At 41.7% G+C, this 21,658-nt stretch overlaps 1 protein-coding gene across 1 annotated transcript in view; it reads left to right on the top strand.

Moving 5' to 3' along the window:
* Nucleotides 1–21,427, top strand: part of LOC127659564 (elongation of very long chain fatty acids protein 6) — a 37,578-nt gene extending 16,151 nt beyond the window's left edge. The window contains exons 2-4 of the mRNA XM_052149436.1: nt 2,782–2,913; nt 3,914–4,065; nt 18,308–21,427. Of these exons, the coding sequence (XP_052005396.1) occupies nt 2,782–2,913; nt 3,914–4,065; nt 18,308–18,741 (718 nt within the window). The 3' untranslated portion in view covers nt 18,742–21,427. The remainder of the gene's footprint in view (nt 1–2,781; nt 2,914–3,913; nt 4,066–18,307) is intronic.
* The last annotated feature ends 231 nt before the right edge of the window (nt 21,428–21,658 follow it).

Genomic DNA, 21,658 nt, shown 5'->3' with positions numbered 1-21,658 from the left:
ATCGTCCTCACGGACCACAAAAACCTCCAATATTTGAAGGAAGCCAAAAGACTCAACCCACGTCAAGCTAGATGGGCCCTGTTCTTTACTCGCTTTCACTTTCACATATCTTACCGTCCAGGCTCAAAGAACATTCGAGCAGATGCCTTGTCACGTCTCCATGCCCCCAAAGCATCCCAGGAAGAGCCCGAAGCCATCCTGCCAGCGAAATTATTTGTTCACCCCATCCAGTGGGACCTCGACGAACAACTCCTCGAAATATCACAGCGCTTCCCTGGTCCTCCAGAGTGTCCCGCTGGAAAGATCTATGTACCCGAAGACTTCCGCATTTCTCTCATCTCCTCCGCCCATTCGTCTGTTGGGACAGGTCACCCAGGCATCAGTAAGACTTACTCGATTCTCCAACACAAATACTGGTGGCCAGACATGCAACACGACATCACAACATTTATCCAGGGATGCACTCTCTGCGCCATGACTAATGTTCCATGTCATCTGCCTACTGGGAAATTACTACCACTGCCCATCCCACATCGGCCCTGGTCCCATATTGGGGTAGATTACGTCACAGACCTTCCAGCCTCTGACGGCTATACCTGCATCCTTGTGGCCATTGATCGATTCTCCAAGGCCTGCAAGTTAATTCCCCTAAAGAAACTGCCCACAGCCTTTGACACTGCAGAATTACTAATGGAGCATGTCTTTCGTAATTTCGGCATTCCAGAGGATATCGTGTCCAACAGAGGGCCCCAGTTCATCTCCAGAGTGTGGCGAGCATTCTTTGCTCTACTGAACGTAACAGTAAGCTTAACATCAGGCTACCACCCACAGTCAAATGGCCAAACCGAACGAAAGATCCAGGATGTCAGCCGTTTTCTTCGTACATTCTGCCATTCCAACCAGAACATCTGGAGACGATACTTAATTTGGGCAGAGTATGCCCAAAACTCCCTCCGGCAGGCGTCTACTAACCTAACTCCATTTCAGTGTGTTCTGGGTTACCAACCACCACTATTCCCCTGTTCTGGTGAGCCGTCAGAGGTACCCGCGGTCAACACATGGTTCCAAGACAATGAAAGAGTATGGAATCAGGCACACCATCATCTCCAGCAAGCTATAAATTGCCAGCAGCACTTTGCAGATACCCGTCGCCGCCAGGCTCCTAATTACCAACCTGGGCAACTGGTATGGCTTTCCACCTGAGACATCCGTCTAAAGCAACCCTGTCGTAAGCTGAGCCCAAAATACATTGGTCCATTCCCCGTCGAAAGACAAGTCAACCCAGTCACCTACCAACTTCGCCTGCCTGCTCAGTACCGCATCCACCCCACATTTCACGTCTCCCTCCTAAAACCCCATCATTTACCTGTACCTGTTCCCTCTGCAAATTCCTGTCCCTGAAGACAACCCCCCGATACCATCCATTGAAACCGAGCCCATCTACACGGTAAAGGAGATATTAGACTCCCGACGTCGGGGTGGTCGACTCGAAAACCTGGTGGATTGGGAGGGTTACGGACAGGAAGAGAGATGCTGGGTACCTCGTAATGATATCCTCGATCCCAATCTACTCACCGAGTTTCATGATACGCATCCTGGGAAACCGGCACCACGACCTCGAGGCAGACCCCCACGATGTCGGGGTCCAAGGTCCGCTGGCGCAGACTCTGGAGGAGGGGGTAATGTCAGAGATCAACCAAGCTTGATTCCATCCACCACACAACGATCACTTTCTCCGGATTACTAATCACACACACCTGTTCACCATCAGCAGCCTCATCAACAAGCACTATAAAACACTCACCATAACCCCAGTTCAGCGTCAAGCCTCCAACAGGAACAGACCTTTCACCGTTGTCTTCTGAGCCTCTGATGTATCCTGGTTACTAGACGTAACGTATACTCACCTGCAAATCTCTAACCTCTGTGTCCTTGTTCTGTTGTCTCCAGGACTCCTGTTCGAATTGCCCATTGCCAGTGATCCTGTATTCTTCCAATCCTCCAGTGAGTCCTGCTTGCTAGTGACTGCATCGGTAAGAGAGAAGACTAGTATCAATGAATTGTGACTACCTGGTATCTACATTCCTGAAGAGAGTGTGCTTACCTGCTGCCTGTCCTGCACCGAGTGATCTTCACCGTATCTGCCCTTGAACTCACTAAATACTCACCTAGCACTCTTGCCACCATGAATAAAGCTGTGTTTGGATTCACTTACCTCTGTCTCCTTGCCTATATCCTGACAGCAACAGAGAAGTGATGAGTTTAGGATAGAAGAAATACAATAAAATATTTATGCATTGTTTGTCAGCAGCACTTGAAGCAGTGAAACATGCTGAGCCAAATGGATTACATTCTGAGGACAGGATTTAATGTGATATGAAAAAAGGAAATATCAAAACCTATTGGTTTTACATAGAGCTCACAGTATCCTAGACCAATATGCAAAATGTATTTAGACTAGGATTGTGAGCTCAAAAACTATGGTTTCTGAGACACCCCCACTTGGAAAGAACCCTGGACAGACAACATAACTGAAAAAGGGTGTATTACAGTATTACAGCAAATTGATTATAACATGATGCTTTCTCATTTGCGTTCTCCTCCACTCGACTCAATAAATATATCATTATATTTTAGGATTACAGCTTCAAAATGGATTTGAATCATTTATATTACATCATTTAGAATGACTAAAATACGTTGTGAGCAGCTGGTCATGTTATAGTTTGTAGCAGGTACCAAAATATTTTTTAACAAAAATTTTTTTTTTGCTCCTTACAGGAAGAAGTCCTTCCTCTTCTCTGCACTCTACGCTGCCTGCATACTGGGTGGGCGGCATGTAATGAAACAAAGGGAGAAGTTTGAGTTGAGGAAACCTTTGGTACTGTGGTCTTTGACACTTGCAGTCTTCAGGTAAATAATACTGGGTCTTACATGCAAATTGTCTACGAAAAAAATTATCTCGCAACAAAACTGTAGGAATGCATCTATCATCCGCCTACAGTTAAAACTTACATTTGCTTTAATTAAACACATTGCTGAGGGAGGATAGAAACATACATATATTTAAATCAGTCATATGTAAACTAGATACCCTGGGAAGTAGGTTATTAATAACACAATCTGCAATATTTTAACACAACAGGCAATATCAAAGACTTACATCATGATGCATACATTCTAATGTCATAATGTGGTAAATGCAACCCAGTCAATAACAATGTAAGATAAAAGCATAGTACTAGAGACCTCATTTCCATACAGTATGTACCAGTCATAATAACATTACATGGTATATTATAATACAACATAATTTTATTAGTTTAGTGAATACTGTGTACATGTTTTAGCAGTTGAATAATGTTTTATCAGCTTAATGACGTGCATTACTGTAAGAAAAACAAGTCACTTCCTTGTTCAAGTTACCTTATAAAGACCTGCATTTATGGTACATAAGAGGCCTGCACATATGATTCTTTATTGAGTTTTCACCTCACTATTTCAACTAAGTCATGTTAAATAGTTTTACAATGTCACCTATTCTTTAATGTAAAGGGATCAATACTATAGTGAGTGTAAAAAGGGGTAGGCACAGACTTTTTTTCCTCACTTTTCAGGTTTTTCATATGATCCAGTCATTACAAATTAGTGTCCTAGAAACCTATAAACAGGAATCTGATCTTTAATTAACCAGGTCCATAATGTAATAAACTGTTAATTAGTAAACCCAGCCAACGAAAAAGAGCATCATCTTTCTTATTGCTTATTAGTACTGGTATGCCTTGCAGAAATCCTAATAGTGTTTATATGTGCAGATAACTCCAAATTACAGACTATTTCAAAATCTCACTGTGTCTGACTCTACTGACGGAAGTTCCTTTGTACTGTTTTACTTTGTACCTCCTTCCATTAGTATATTTGGTGCTGTCAGAACTGGAGGCTACATGATGTACATCTTGATGACCAAAGGCCTAAAGCAGTCAGTGTGTGATCAGAGCTTCTACAACGGACCAGTCAGCAAGTTCTGGGCCTATGCTTTTGTTCTCAGCAAAGCACCCGAACTAGGTGAGATAAACGGTCAACCTCAAGACATTAAACTGGTATGAAATGTCCACACGACAAAGCAACAAAAGAAGTGAACAATTCATTTGTAATTTTGTTTCTTTAACCCAAACGGGAATACTTACACCAAGCAGTGTTGGGTAAGTTACTCTAAAAAGTAATTAATTACTAACTACTAATTACATCTTCTAGAGTGTAATTAGATTACCGTACTAATTACTCTGAAAAGTAATTGCATTACTTATTACTTTCTAGAACCATTATCAACCTCGACCAGATGAAAAATATAAGGATAGGCATGAAACTGTTCTTTTAATTCTTTCAAATAAATCATACATAATCAAATAAATTATTCATGAGCTGGCCAAAGAATTTAAGGGGGCTGTATTAAATTAGAAAACATAAATTTGAATATTAGATGTTAAATTTAAATTTTTAAATTCTATTTGTATTCTATTTTCCATTCTATTGTTTTTACATAGAATTGTTTTATAGTCTCTACAGTATTTAACACAATTAAATTAAAAATAACTGGAAAATTAAGAATAGTCCTTTACTTTTTTCAATGAAAAAGTCATTTAATTAAAGTAATTAATTACTTAGAAATGCATTACACCCAACACTGACACAAAGTTATAACATTAGCTATGTTTCCATCCAATTTGTAAATTGTATTTATACGAAAAAACATTACACTCATAAAAACTATTTGCAAATAAATCCGTGTTTCCTTCACATGTGTTCAAAAGAACAAAATTGTCACATTCTGAGAAGCTGTAGCCACTGTAAGTCTTTTAATAATAAAATACTTGCGGTTTAGAGCACACTGACAAAGCATTTATTCTTATCGAATAAAACATTTATCAACCTCAAGTGAGTGTATAAGTATTTTATGTGCATTTTGGAGCAGTTTTTTTCTGCATCTTGGTGTTTACATCCAACAGTTTCTATGCAATATCCCACAGTGCTCATAAATACATGGATGGAAACCCAGCTATTGTCATTTTTTGAATGCTGAGCATGTGTGACATGCAACAATGGAGGGTGTATTTAACCAACAGTAAGTTTCTGTTGTGTTTTTCACAAAACACTTTAAAAACACTCGCACAAATGTACACTTGTATAAATGTACAAATGTACACTTCGTTCTGCAGGCTTCTCTCTCTACCGGCACCTGTTAGTCATCGCAATCAGCGCTCGCGCTGATTTGCTTTGACACCTGTTTCTACTTTTCCCTTAAGTGAGCACCCTTTATCTGGTGTCTGTTTTGGTTGATTCTTTGTCGGATTATTGTTGCATGTCACACGTTACATCTTCTGCGACCTTCATGTCTGTACAATTCAGTGCTTACCCTGTCTTGTCCTGTTTTTCTGCATCAGTCTTGCTTCGTAGTATTTTCCGTGCCCTGCTGTTGCTGCTGCATGTGAACCTGTTCGGTTCTCTCTCCCTGACTGAGACCTCGTCTCCTGTTCACCTAGTCTGCCCCAAGGGAGTCCTGATCTGCTTACTCATCGTGACAGGAGTCTGCCCTTCTCTTTAAGTTACTTTATCCAGTTCTCTGTGCTTTAACGAGAGACTGCCTTTGTTTGTTAGTACTTCATTAAAGACTGTTATTTCTGTCATCTCTGCCTTTGGATTCATCATTTTCACCGTGACAGAATAATCCGACCACACATGGATCCAGCAGAGGAGATGCCCGTCCGGGCGGCGGTCCAGATCCAGGGAACTATGCTCGGCAGACACGAGGAGGAGTTGGCGCGCTCTTCAGGCCGTGGAGGAGTCTTACAGCTCAAGTGTCTGATTTGTCTGCTCGTTTACTTCACCAGGAATCCTCCTTATCTCACCACCGACAGCTGCCCCCAGAGCCGCGAATCAACAATCCATCCTGTTATGCTGGTGAGCCTACTGAGTGCAGAGCCTTTCTCATTCAATGTGAGATTGTTTTTCTCTTCAGCCTCAGACGTATGCGGAGGATCGGGCTCGCGTTGCATATGTTCTCTCTCTCCTCACGGGACGTGCACGTGAGTGGGGAACGTCGGTCTGGGTTGCACAATCTGCATGCTGTAGCAAGTACGGGTCTTTTAAAGATGAGATGATTAAGGTCTTCGATAGATCCGTCTTCGGCAGTGAAGCTTCACGTCTTCTTGTTGTTCTACGTCAGGGCAGAAGATCTGTGGCCGACTTCGCTATCGAGTTCCGTACACTAGCAGCTACTTGTGAGTGGAATGAGCCTGCACTAATCGCTCGCTTCCTTGAAGGGTTGAATTTAGACCTTAAGGAGGAGATTTACGCACGGGGGTCGCCAACTCAGCTTGATCAGCTCATCGATCTGGCCATTCGCCTGGACAAGTGCTTCGAGCAGAGGCGACGTGTTCGTTCTCCCTTCTCCACATCAGGTGATAGTTTTTCTTCGGCTACTAATCCCGTTCAGAACCAGCCTGATGTTGAGCCCATGCAGGTTGGGAGCGTGCGCATCTCCTCGGAGGAACGGCAGCGGCGAATAATGAACCGGCTCTGTCTCTACTGTGGTACGGCTGGTCACTTTGTTTCATTCTGCATTTTAAAAGCCAGGGCTCGCCAGTAGACGGAGGAGTACTGGTGAGCGCTTCTGTCATTTCCTCATCACCCAGGTCTCGAACTACGATCTCCGCTGTTATCCGTCGGGCTGGGTTCTCTGCTACTGGTCTTGCTCTCATCGACTCTGGTGCTGAGGGCAATTTTATCGATGAGAAGTGGGCTTGTGAACACAAGATTCCCTTGGTCGATTTGACTGAGACTGCCTCTGTCTTTGCCCTGGATGGCAGAGAACTCACTTCAGTCCGTCGTGTCACCAGTCCGGTTAGTCTCACTGTTTCCGGCAATCATCAAGAGACAATTTCTTTTTATGTTTTTCAGTCTCCCTTTACCCCCTTTGTTTTGGGACATCCCTGGCTTTTTCTACATAATCCCTCATTGACTGGGTTAAGGGGTCTATTCATTCATGGAATTTATCTTGTCATGTTAATTGTCTGGTATCTGCGGTCTCCCCTGTGTCTTCTGTTTCTGTGTTTCAGGAAGAGCCTGAGGATTTGTCTGGAGTCCCGGAGGAGTACCATGATCTGCAGGCGGTTTTCAGTCGTTCCCGGGCGGTTTCTTTACCGCCTCACCGTCCGTACGACTGCTCTATCGAACTCCTACCTGACACCATGCCTCCTCGCGGTAGACTGTACTCTCTTTCAGCGCCCGAACGGGAGGCTCTGGAGAAGTATCTCACTGAGTCTCTCGACGCGGGGATCATTGTTCCTTCTTCGTCTCCCGCCGGTGCCGGGTTTTTCTTTGTAAAGAAGGATGGGTCTTTGCGTCCTTGTATCGACTATCGAGGGCTGAACGACATAACAGTCAAGAACCGTTATCCCTTGCCTCTTATGTCGTCTGCTTTTGAGATCCTACAGGGCGCCAAGATATTTACTAAGTTAGACTTAGCTAACGCTTACCATTTGGTGCGTATCAAGGAGGGAGACGAGTGGAAGACCGCGTTCAACACTCCTGTCGGGCACTTTGAATATCGGGTTTTACCTTTCGGTCTGGTCAACGCTCCGCTGTTTTTCAAGCCTTAGTAAACGATGTCTTGAGAGACATGCTTAACGCTTTTGTTTTCGCTTACTTGGATGACATTTTAATTTTCTCACCATCTCTCCAGGTACACGTTCAACACGTTCGCTGTGTCCTGCAGCGTTTGTTAGAGAATCGCCTTTTTGTTAAGGCTGAGAAATGCGCGTTTCACGCCCGATCGGTTACTTTTCTCGGTTCGGTTGTTTCGGCGGAGGGGATTAGTATGGACCCTGACAAGGTTCGAGCAGTTCTCGATTGGGCTGTCCCTGACTCTCGAGTCTCCCTCCAACGATTTCTGGGGTTTGCTAATTTTTACCGGCGCTTTATTCGAAGCTTTAGCCAGGTTGCCGCCCCCCTTACTGCTCTCACCTCGTCCAAGACCAAGTTTGCTTGGTCAGAGGGGGCTCAGGATGCGTTTGACCGTCTAAAGAGGCTCTTTACCTCCACGCCCATCCTGATCACTCCTGATCCTGAACGTCAGTTTATCGTTGAGGTCGATGCCTCCGACATTGGGGTAGGAGCCGTCTTGTCGCAACGCTCTTCCCAGGATGACAAGGTTCATCCGCGCTGCGTTTACTCCCACCGTCTTTTCGCCAGCGAGCTCAACTACGACGTTGGTAACCGAGAACTCCTGGCGATCCGTCTGGCGCTTGGTGAGTGGCGACACTGGCTTGAAGGAGCCAGAGTACCATTCATTGTCTGGACGGATCATCGCAATCTGGAGTATATTCGCTCTGCTAGACGTCTTAACGCGTGTCAGGCCCGTTGGGCATTATTTTTTGATCGCTTTGACTTTTCTATTTACTTTAGACCCGGTTCCAAGAACCTCAAACCAGATGCTCTTTCTCGACAGTTCGACTCGTCAGAGGGTGCCTCGACCAATGAGATGGTTTTACCTCAGCGCTGTGTGGTCGGGGCAGCCGTCTGGGGAGTGGAACAAGCAGTTAGGCGTGCTCTTTCGCACACTACGAGACCACCCCGCGCCCCTGAGTGAACTTTGTATGTACCCGAGGCCATTCGTTCGACGGTCCTCCGCTGGGGTCATTCTTCTAAATTAGTCGCGCACCCCGGGGTAAGAGGAACGCTAGCCGTTATCCGTCAGAGATTTTGGTGGCCCACTCGTGAGCGCGATATTCGGTGTTTTGTTGCTGCTTGTTCTATCTGCGCTCAGACCAAGTCTAGCAACAATCCTCCAGCGGGTCTTCTCAGACCTCTTCCCATTCCTTCGCGTCCCTGGTCTCATATTGCGTTGGATTTTGTTACCGGGCTTCCCCTTTCGGCTGGTAATACGGTCATCCTCACAGTCGTGGACCGTTTCTCCAAGGCTGCACATTTTATTCCGCTCCCTAAGTTACCGTCGGCTCAGGAGACCGCCCAGATTATGGTGGCTCACGTATTCAAGATCCATGGTCTTCCTTCGGACGTTGTGTCTGACAGAGGCCCTCAATTCACCTCTCAGTTCTGGAGGGAATTCTGTCGCCAGATAGGGGCTTCCCCCAGTCTGTCGACGGGATTCCATCCACAGACCAATGGGCAAGCCGAAAGGACCAATCAGATTCTTGGTCGCATGTTGCGTAGTCTCACCTCTCAGAATCCCGTGTCATGGTGCGATCAGTTACCCTAGGCCGAATATGCCCATAATTCTCTTCCATCGTCCGCCACTGGGTTATCTCCATTTGAGGGTTTCCTCGGTTACCAACCGCCTGTTTTCTCTTCGCAGGAGCCTCAGGCCTCTGTTCCGTCGGTCGAAGCTTTCATTCAGAGGTGTAGACGTACTTGGAGGAGGGTGAGATCTACCTTATGTCAGACTAGGGACCGTACACGTCGAGCCGCCAATCGCCGCAGAGTTAGACCTCCCAGATATGTCTGCGGTCAGAAGGTGTGGTTATCCACCCGCAATTTACCCATTCAAGAGACGTCTCGTAAGCTCATGCCCCGTTTTATTGGGCCCTTTACCATTGTAAAGGTCATTAGTCCAGTCGCTGTTAGGCTTAGACTGTCCGGTCAGATGCGTCGCATCCATCCGGTCTTTCATGTCTCTCGCATTAAACCCGTTATTCGTGCGCCCGCCCGCCCCTCTCTTCCCCCTCCTCCCATTGATGAGGGGGCCTCTATCTACAGAGTCCGCAGGCTCCTCGACGTTCGTCCTCGGGGGCGTGGTCACCAGTTTTTGGTGGACTGGGAGGGGTATGGTCCTGAGGAGAGACGGTGGATTCCAGCCCGGGACATCCTGGACCGCTCGCTGATCGATGACTTCTACCGGTCCGCCAGGCCTTTCCTCGACGCCTAGAGGCTCGTTGAGGGAGGGGTACTGTCATGAGTCAGGTTTTTCTTCCCTTTTTGAGTCACTCACACACTCGCACGCACACGCTCGCACACGCACGCAGACACACCCACACACACACTCTTTCTCTCTTCTGCTTCGTTCTGCAGGCTTCTCTCTCTACCGGCACCTGTTAGTCATCGCAATCAGCGCTCGCGCTGATTTGCTTTGGCACCTGTTTCTACTTTTCCCTTAAGTGAGCACCCTTTATCTGGTGTCTGTTTTGGTTGATTCTTTGTCGGATTATTGTTGCATGTCACACGTTACGTCTTCTGCGACCTTCATGTCTGTACAATTCAGTGCTTACCCTGTCTTGTCCTGTTTTTCTGCATCAGTCTTGATTCGTAGTATTTTCCGTGCCCTGCTGTTGCTGCTGCATGTGAACCTGTTCGGTTCTCTCTCCCTGACTGAGACCTCTTCTCCTGTTCACCTAGTGTGCCCCAAGGGAGTCCTAATCTGCTTACTCATCGTGACAGGAGTCTGCCCTTCTCTTTAAGTTACTATATCCAGTTCTCTGTGCTTTAACGAGAGACTGCCTTTGTTTGTTAGTACTTCATTAAAGACTGTTATTTCTGTCATCTCTGCCTTTGGATTCATCATTTTCACCGTGACAATATTTTAATGTTATGCAGTTAGACTACATTCTCACAGTGATGGACTTCTTCAGATCTTTCAACAGCAATGTATTTGCAGGTGCAGTCACTGTATCTTATTAAAAACAACAGTAAGACCTGAAAAGTGGGAATGTATGAAAATAAATGGGAAAATACATTTGAAGACTGTTCATTAAATGCATTCAGCCTCTTCTATCTAGTCTACCACTGTGACAAAGCACTACTGAGAAGCCTAGTGTCCATCTGCACAAATATAATTGGTTGTGAGAGTATAACAGAATTCATTGTTAATGTGAACCTTGCGGCATAACCCCAAGTCTAGAGATCTGGGATAGTGGTTCAGTTTTCCGCCTGCCTGGACCTATTGTGTTTCCCATACCCTGGCAGTTAGTGGTCTACCAGCCCCTTTGTAGAGAGTAGAGTAAAAAAAAAAAAAGACAATATCAGGATCCTGAAAATCCCTCCAAGGGTCAGGCCAAGCGTGATGACTCATGATGCCCTGTCAGTGATAAATAGCAGGGGACACACCAACATACAGTTGAAGTCAGAAGTTTGCATACACTTTAGCAGGGCTCGACAATAAGGAATTCCCGGTGGCCCGGGGCCAGTGTGAAACAGATTCGGGACAGTTGCTAGAACGGTCACTTGCCCGATCGGGCCAGTGCTGCATTTATAACATTAGTGGAAGAAATCAACACAACAATTACACTGAGCGAACTAAGTATTCTACCAAGGAGTGAGCGCAATTCTATTTAGCTCGCAAAGATGCACAAATGCATAAGATCGCACAGATACCGAGTTCACTCTCCTAGCACTGTCCTCGCTCTTTTCCATGTGTCTTAGCAGCAGGTAGGTAATGTTTCAAAACATAGTCATTAATTCGACATGATAATGGCATTTGATATGAAAAGAAGCAAGATCACTATGACTATTAGGGTATTTTTTTTATCAGAGCTGTTTAGCTGCAGGATGAAGATGAATATTCAAAACAGTCTACTTCATATCATCCTCGTGAAACACCAGTTATATTTCTCATTTCTGGACTGTACAGGTATTTCTGTTTTTGTGCTTTGTGAATCAGGCTGTTTTGGTCTTTAGGTTGTCTGATTTCATGTTATATACACATTATTCATTCACAGATTAGGCCCAATATCCCCCTAATGTATATTACACGTCACAACCGATTTGGAAGTCTTTTCTCAGGGAATCATATATTTATTACATTCAGCCAATAGTTACATCTTTAAATCAGTGATTAAATCTTTGATCCTGTGTGTGAATACACTACACATGGCCAAAAGTTGCATGACATCATGACTAAACGGGTGACCGAAAACACATAATCTCCTCCACTGAACTCTTCGCTTAAAAACTCATGTGTAAATGGCTGGACGGCTGAGGTTAATATGATGTATTTATGAATTTATATCTGTAAAGTGCTTATATGGGATTAAATAAGGCATAAATCATATCTTGCAAATTATAAATGTAATTGAGTTTGGGGGGACATTGTCTTAAAAACATTATAAATGTAAAAAATAATTATCTTCGGACAAATTTTTACGATGGTAAAAGCAGCTATTTATCATTTTTGTGTTGGGGCCAGTGAACATTTTGGCAGGGCCAGTCAAAATCTGAAGCACTGGGCCCTGTTTAGTCAGATAAATGTTTTTCACAATTCCTGACATGTAATCGAAGAAAACATTCACTGTCTTAGGTCAGTTAGGATCACAGTTGTATTTTAAGAATGTAAAATGTAGTAGAGAGAATCATTTATTTCAGCTTTTATTTCTTTCGTTTACATTTCCAGTGTGTAAGAAGTTAACATACACTTTGTTTGTATTTGGCAGAATTGCCTTTAAATTGTTTAACTTGGGTCAAATGTTATGGTTAACCTTCCGCAAGCTTCTTAAATTAAGTTGCTGGAATTTTGGCCCATTCCTCCAGACAGAACTGGTGTAACCAAATCAGGTTAGCAGGCCTTCTTGCTCACACACGCATTTTCAGTTCTGCCCAGATCAGATTGAGGTCAGGGCTTTGTGATGGCCACTCCAATAACTTGACTTTGTTGTCCTTAAGCCATTTTGCCACAACATTGGAGGTATTCTTGGGGTCATTGTCCATTTGGAAGATGCATTTGCGACAGAGTTAACTTCCTATCTGATATCTTGAGATTTTGCTTCAATATATCCACATAATTTTCCATCCTCATGATGCCATCTATTTTGTGAAGTGCACCAGTCCCTCCTGCAGCAAAGCACCCCACAAAATTATGCTTCACGGTTGGGATGGTTTTCTTCGGCTTGCAAGCATAAACCTTTTTCCTCCAAACATCACAATGGTCATTATGGCCAAACAGTTCCATTTTTGTTTCATCAGACCTTTTCCCCCATGTGCACTTGCAAACATTTTTTTTGAGAGAGAGAAAAAGAAAGATATAGATTTAAACTTAGATGGAACAATCAGTTATAATAATAATAATAGTTGTAGTAGTAGTATAATACTAGTAATAATAATAACAATAATATTTTAGTAGTGGTAGCAGTAATAATAATAAAAACAATAATAGCAGTAGTAGTAGTGCTAAGAATAATATCATCTCAGCTTTATGAAATTTTAGACTAGTCAATAAAATGATTGCCGATATACGAAACTCTCTAGGTCTGGGAGCCGCTCCACTACTGCCGGCGAGCACATCCAACAGTGTGCACTTACAAACTTTAGTCAGGCTTTTTTATTGTGGTTTTGGAGCAGTGGCATCTTCCTTGCTGAGCAGCCTTTCAGGTTATGTTGATATAGGACAATTTTTTACTGTGAATATAGATACTTGTCTACCCGTTGCCTCCAGCATCTTCACAAGGTCCATTGCTGTTGTTTTGGGATTGATTTGCACTTTTCGAACCAAACTACGTTCATCTCTAGGGGACAGAATGCATCTCCTTCCTGAGCGGTATGATGGCTGCATGGTCCCATGGTGTTTATACTTGCATACAATTGTTTGTACAGATGAAAATTGTACCTTCAGGCATTTGTAAATTGCTCCCAAGGATGAACCAGACTTGTAAATGTCCACAATTGTTTTTTTGAGGTCTTGACTGATTTCTTTTGATCATGATGTCAAGCAAAGAGGCACTGAGTTTGAAGGTAGGCCTTAAAATACATCCACAGGTATACCTCCAATTTACTCCAATTAGTCTATCAGAAGCTTATTGGCTAATTGCCTAAAGGTTTAACATCATTTTCTGGAATTTTACAAGCTGCTTAAAGGCACAGTTAACAGTTTATGTAAACTTCTGAACCACTGGAATAGTGATATAGTCAATTCAAAGTGAAACAATCTGTCTGTAAACAATTGTTGGAAAAATTACTCATGTCAGGTACAAAGTAGATGTCCTAAACTTCTTGCCAAAACTATAGTTTGCTAATATTAAATCTGTGGAGTTGTTAAAAAATTTGGTATAATGACTTCAACCTAGGTGTATGTAAACTTCAATAGTACATAGACCATTGACCAGCTGAAAACCCTTGCATAGCCATCTAATATAATATATCAAAAACTTAGGGTCAACATAGGGTAAATGCACAAAATGTTTGACTCAGATTCAAGTTGAAAAGTGCTCCTCGTTCAAATGCAAATACAATTTGAAACACAAAGGCAAACTATTTCAAGCTAAACTATGTTATACTATCTTCATTTTTGCAACTAAAATAACCAGGAATTCCCAACACAAATAAAGGTAAAGTGTGTGATTTATTCACCACTAGCATCACCATACAGAATTTCTAAAATAATTACAGGTTTCACAAACATTCCCCTTGCCTACCATTGTTCAAATATGTTCTCCTGCCCCAAACTCATGCTATTGGTTGAGTAAAAGTTGAAAGTGCCACAGTGTTTACAGTTTTTGTGGAAATAAAATTTTGTGGAAATTAACGGTGACAGAAATACGTTTTCTAACAAAAATTACACAGCATATTGTATGGCAATGAGAAATATTTAATTTCTTCATGTATCATTTTTTTATTGGAAATTTAGAAAACCTTTTTACAAAGTTTAATCAAGTATTTTCACTTGTCTACTGAGTACATTGATAAACTTTGCCCTGGTTAGATATTCAAGGACATGATGCATGTTTTTACACACTAATCTCAATACATCTCAATATCAATAGCCTTCGGCATGTTAAACAAATAGTGAGATACTTTAAAAGAAAAGATACATTTATCCAAGAGGGGCCAATTGGTTGTGCTGAGACAGATTTACAAAATATTTATAAGACAATTGTTTTGATAAATGGAAAATTTTGCACTGTACATATTATTGTTAATCAGTATTAACATCAAACTCATCAAATAGCCATCCGTCATATGTTGTTGGAAAGTTCTCAAAAAGTAGAATACAAGCTGCCCATTTGTTTCACTCACAGACAAAACTATAGCATTGAGTCAAATGCAGAAATCATCCAAATTTGGGAAGAGAGACATTTGATTGGTGACTGTTACATATGGCCACCAGGAGATGGCACCAAGTACATGACACAGACTCAATAATGGAGACTCATTGAGTCAAATGGCACTATTTCTGTGAAATATAATTACTAAAACCATGTCTGCAATGCAAGCCTTTAGACATTGTTCTGTTTGCATGTGCAATTAGTTATTAGTAATTAGTTTGTACAATTAGTATGTCTACCAGAAGAAGTCAGCAGCAGCATGTAAGTGTGTTTATTACTTGTTTCACTCATTTAGAGTAGTTATCATTGCTAGGAGACGCTTGTTTGTTTACTATGTGCTGAAGTCACGTTTGTTCACATGCTCATCTCATGTGAGCTTTCAATTTCAGTGTGCTCGTATAATAGCTTTGTTTTGCTTAGTAAGGTGTGTGTGTCCTGCTGATTTCAAGCATCAACGTTATTGTGGTACATATATTTGATACACACACCACAGCAGACTTACACTTGTAAAGACCAGTAAGTCTGTCTGTGCAAGTCTACCGAGCAAGGACACCAACAATGCACTTAAGTATCATATTTATTATCTTATTTTCTTGTCTTCTGCTTTTTAAATATTTCTTCTCTCTCCTATACCACTATGAGCTTCCAAACTCCTACTGTCACTAACACTCGTCACTCAAGCTCCAGGCACAGGACACAGCACAATCCTTATAACCTGCGCAATATCCCCACTTCCTCGGGCAAGTTACTTTCTCTACCTATCGGACTTTGGAATTGCCAGCATGCTGTAAACAAAGCTGACTTCATTCTGTCCATTGCTAGTCATTCAGGACTCAACATTCTGCCACACAGATCGTATTCTTGTTACTCTACTGCACACTTCTTATCACTTCTTCCTTAGTTTCAACCTTAACTTGCATCCTGGCGCAACACACTCCTCCTCTGGTCTCTTTTTGTGTTAACCTACTCTCACTCTCGCCCTCCCGTCTCTCCTCTATGGTGTCATCCTCACTTCCTTCCACTAACCAGTTCTCCTTACTTGATGCATATAATGCTACCAACTCTCTATGCTCCACTTTAACATCTTATCTAGATAACATTTGTCACCTCTCATCAAGGCCAGACCACATTACACCCTCCACCCCCTGGCTATCCTTTGTTCTCCGTGAACATTGCTCTAAACTCAAAGCAACGGAGAGGAAATGGCGCAAATCGAAATATCTTGCTAACCTAAGTATGTATCAGTTACTCCTCTCTTCAACCTCTCTGCTAACGGCAAAAACATTGTACTATCACAAAACCTGCCCTCTTGATGCAATCCCATTCCACCTCCATCAAGCCATTTCTCCTTCAATCTTACCTGCACTCACTCACATCATTAATACATCTCTTCTCACTGCCACCACATTTAAGCAGACTCGGGTAACCCCACTGCTTAAGAAATGAACCTAAACCCTGCATTTTTAGAAAACTACAGACCAGTATCCCTCCTCATTCATCGCTAAAACACTTGTGTTCAACCAAGTCTCATCTTTTCTTACACAGAACAGCCTGCTAGACAGCAACCAGTCTAGCTTCAAAAGCAGACACTCTCTAGAGACTGCCCTGCTGTCAATTACTGAAGCTCTGAGACTGGCAAGAGCAGCATCCAAATCATCCGTACTCATCCTGTTGAATCTTTCTGCTGCTTTCAACACAGTAAACCACCAGATTCTCCTGTCAACCCTCACGGCAAAGGGCATGACAGGAAGCGTACTCCACTGGTTCATGTCATACCTCACAGGTAGGTCTTTCAGGGTGTCTTGGAAGAGAGAGGTGGGGAAAGCTACCAGGGTGCCTCAAGGTTCAGTGCTTGGATCGCCTCCTCCATATACATGTCATCATTAGTATCCGTCATTCAGGCACATAGCTTTTACTGCTATGCTGATGACACACAACTCTACCTCTCATTCCAGCATGATGATCCGATGGTAGCGGCCTGGATATCAGCCTGTCTAGCAGACATTTCATGTTGGATGAAAGATCACCACCTCCAACTCAACCTTGCCAAGACAGAGCTGCTCATGCTTCCAGCGAGCCCAGCAATTCATCACAACTTCCCCATTCAGCTATACCTGTCAATGATTACCATCCAGGACAGCCAGAAATCTTGGAGTTGTGTTTGGCAATCAGTTGAACATCACAGACCACATCCCAAGGACTGCCCAATCATAAATTTTTGCCTTGTACAACATTAGGAAGATTAGGCCCTTCCTATCAGAGCATGCTTCACAACTTCTCATCTAAGCTTGTTCTTTGCAGGCTGGACTATTGCGATTTTCTTCTGGCAGGCCTTCCAGCATGTACTGACAAACCTCTGCAATTGATCCAGAATGTGACAAATAAAGTGGTCTTTAACGAGCCCAAGAGGACACACATCACACCTTTCTTTATCAAATTGCACTGGCTGCCAATTGTTGCTCATGTCAAGTTCAAGGCATTAATGCTTGCTTACAAAACAACCACTAGCTCTGCACCCCACTATCTAACCTCACTACTTCAGAATTCTGTGCCCTCCAGAAGCCTGCATTCTTCAGATGAATGGTGCCTTCTGGTGCCATCTTATAGAGGCACAAAATCACTGTCCCAGACCTTTACCTTGACTGTTCCCCACTGGTGGAATGACCTGCCTAATTCCACCTGGAGTGGCATCTTTTTCGTGAACACCTAACCCATTCATACTAACACACTACCTTTGTGTTCTTTAAAAAAAAAACTTTACTTGCTATCTGTACTGCTCTAAGATTGTGAGATTTGCATTACAGCACTTATTATATTGTTGCCCCTTTTGTTGGATGAATCACTTCTATTCTCATTTATAAGGAAGTTGCTTTGGATAAAAGTGTCTGCTAAATGAATAAATGTAAATGAAAATGTAAAATTTGTTTGGAAAGGCATTTTTCATTTTTGAAATGCTATAACTTTTGATTGCTTTCTTGAATGAACACACAATCTTACTCAATTACAGTTGACATGATTGGGAACAAAACAAAACCAGTTTTTCAGAGCCACCTGATTTACACCCAGAGATACAGTAAATATTGAAAATTTTTACAAAAATTAGGAGTTCAAATCACCTAGTTTGAGGTGTTAAATTTACCATCATTAACTAAGTTTCTTTCTTTAAATAACTACAATATTAATATTTTTTCAATACATTCTTCACTCCCTAAATCCTCCAACTACATCTCCCTCTGATCCTTTATCTTGTTCTTATATTTCAGGAGACACACTATTCATTGTGTTGCGCAAGCAGAAGCTGATTTTCCTGCACTGGTATCATCACATCACAGTGTTGCTCTATTCCTGGTACTCCTACAAAGACATGGTGGCTGGTGGAGGCTGGTTCATGACTATGAACTATCTGGTGCATGCCGTCATGTATTCATACTACGCTTTTAGGGCTGCTGGCTTCAAAATCTCCCGCAAGTTTGCAATGTTCATCACTCTGACGCAAATCACTCAGATGGTGATGGGTTGCGTGGTAAACTACCTAGTGTATTCATGGATGCAGCAAGGGCAAGAGTGCCCATCACATGTGCAGAACATAGTGTGGTCATCCCTCATGTACCTCAGCTACTTTGTGCTCTTCTGTCAGTTCTTCTTCGAAGCCTACGTCAACAAGACCAAATCCATTGCAGCCAAGAAAAGCCAATAAATCAAGCAAAAGATAAAATTTTAATAATGGGTGAAAATAATGTAAAAGTGGACCAATGAATGGATAGTGGAAGGGTAAATGAAGGATCTGATAGGGCTTATGTACTTGTGGGGGACAGAAACAAAGACCATGATGGGCTACTATCAAAGGTTGTGCATACTGTACTACTAACACATAGAGATAAACCTCCCCAACACTAGGGGAGCTCTATTGAGCTGCACTGAGAAATCATTACGATTATGAAATCAGTTGAAGAAAAATGTGTCAATGTTATGTTTATGTGCCCAATATGATTCTCTGTATTTAAAAAAAAAAAATGTATAGATAAGAAAGGGATTAAAATAAAGCGAAATAGATGCTAGGAGAAGAGGACAAAATCGACTCAATGACATTCTGAAAAAAAGAAAATGAGAATGGATTATAAATTAAGAGGAAATTATATGAATATAATTTATATGTGTGTGGTTATGTCTAAAAAAAATGTCTAAACATGTTACAGTTCCGTTTTAATTTTTTACTGATTAGATACAAGAGAGTGTGTATGGTAGTTTTGTACGAAAGCCATGGATGACCTGTCAATGTTGAGCTAAAATTGCCACAGTGTTCTATGTTTAGCATCGCAGCACCAAAATTCTCTCAGGTTTTAGAGTTTTCCATTTGATGTGCATATCATTTTAGAAGAAAAAAAGAAAACAAAAAGGCAAAATAGTCAAGGTATTTAAATAGGCCTGAAATGTTAATGCCATTGAGACATATACACAACAACCACAAAAGTGTATAAAAATATAAAAAACAAAGGAGGAAAAGAGGCCATTAAGGGGACATTGGGCCAAATGATCATCGGAACACCCCGAGGCCCATGTGGAGTATGAACCATGAGAACAATCTGATCTCTGAAAGGCCTGGCCTATTTCCCATGGCTGAAAGTCATCATCACCTTCATCATATATTCCAAAGACCAATGCCATAGAATCTAGCCAAACTAGTCCCGTCTGAAAGACCATGAAGTCAAGCATATTTACACAAATTTCAACACGTGACATCTGTATTCACTGTAACAAATCAGAATAGTGTCCATTGTGCTCTTGTGCATTTGCACTGTGTACATGTAAAGCATATATAGACAATTTTAACAAAGAGCCAAGAGTGCTAAAATAATGTGTCTGATTTTTATTTTTACATATTCTAATATCTGTCTCACAATCAGCACGTTTACATGTGCAGTTATAATCTACAGCAGGTTTTTGCAAAGTTGAGCTACAGCCTTCAACTGTCTGTCCAACTACACACACAATGCGTAATCGAATATTTGAAGGAAAGACGTCAGCTGAGAAAGTGTTACATACACGTCACTGTCACCTCTGTTTTTCTGAGCATGCTCTCAATGGCAAAGCCAATTGTGGTCTGATTAAAGTGTATACATGCTTGACAATGGCAAACTAAAAATGCATTATTTTGGTTTGTTAGTCCAACTTTGCAAAAATTAGGCTGGTCTGACTAAAACGTTCAAAAAATGATGTCATTTAAAATGACACAAAAAAAAAAGATTGTTTTTAGTCCGACTGAAATCTAACTTTTAAAATGCATGCAAATGTACTGAGTATGAGGTTGTTTTTAGTCATGTATCCTTATTAACTCTGACAGGAGCATGTGATACTCTTTCTGGCACATATTTTGCTCATGACTATTTTGAACGATTCTGTCACTCTTGCTGTGAACAGGGTCAGCAACATGCCAGATGGGAGTACTATTGCCTCAGCAACAATGACATAAGACAGAAGTTTAGATTGTCCTTTTTTCTAATGCCATACTAAAGCAGCATGCTGTTTGTGCCTGATGACCTGGTGTGACAGAAAGGCTGCTAACAGGCATTTCAAACCTTTTGGAAATTATTGAAATTAACAATCTACTATACTGTTACTGCATACTTATACTGCTTAGAGCAGAGTTCACAGACTTAACTTATCGAGAAGAGATTGACATTTTCCTAGTGGAAATTCAACCAATATACATTATATAATCCAATTGGCTGAAAGAATTTGGATCCACAGAAGATACACAATGTAATGCTGCCTGTTATCACTGGACAAATGTGTATCAGTGTTTTTTGCCATTAGATAATTTGAAGTAAATTTGTTTGATGATGGTGAGTTTTTCACTAGTAAGTCTGCTGGTTATTTTGACCTCTAAAAATGTCTCTGAACACAGACACACCTTTTGAAATTGAATTAGCCACTCAAGATGATACTTTACAAGGTCTCCACACAGAGCTCTAGGTTAGCTTCACATTACCACTGGAGACTATAACTATTATCTTGAGATGTTTTTTTTCACAGTTATTCACAACTCAACTGGAGTTTATATAATTATTCATGTTGTAGTAATGTCCATGAGCTCTCAGTGACACTACAACAAGGGTTACATTTCTAGACTTTATTCAGAGCAGCACCATATTTTATTTATTTTTGACAGGAATGAAAACAAGTTTGTCAGGGGTATACTTTTATTCTCTTCAATGGATTGTGCTGTTTACATATTTTTTTCAGCTTTCAAAACGTTGAAAAAAAAAAACTTTCAAAAAATGTAAGTAGACAATAAAATGATATGTGATCTAGTACATTTATACAGTGCATGCCATTGTACTATTAAATCTATTCCTCACAGCCTCATTTCCCTTTCCATCAAAAATTAAATGTAGTACTATTCTGAATAAGGTCTATTAAACGTGTTAATTTTAAATGTTTTTAATTTATGACAAAAAAAGACTAACCTCAACATTTCTGGGAGCATTATTATATACGGGTATACAATGTAATGTGGATTACAAGGTGAGTGTTGTAATGCAGTACAAAGAGTATTTTCTTTGATACAAAACAACTTCTGGAGGCTTTGGGATCCAATTCTATTGATTTGTGGT

The sequence above is a fragment of the Xyrauchen texanus genome, chromosome 19 (genome assembly GCF_025860055.1).
Source record: "Xyrauchen texanus isolate HMW12.3.18 chromosome 19, RBS_HiC_50CHRs, whole genome shotgun sequence".
NCBI classification, from domain to species: Eukaryota; Metazoa; Chordata; class Actinopteri; order Cypriniformes; family Catostomidae; genus Xyrauchen; species Xyrauchen texanus.
Note: the sequence above shows the minus strand (reverse complement) of the source record. Positions and strands in the feature narration are given on the sequence as shown.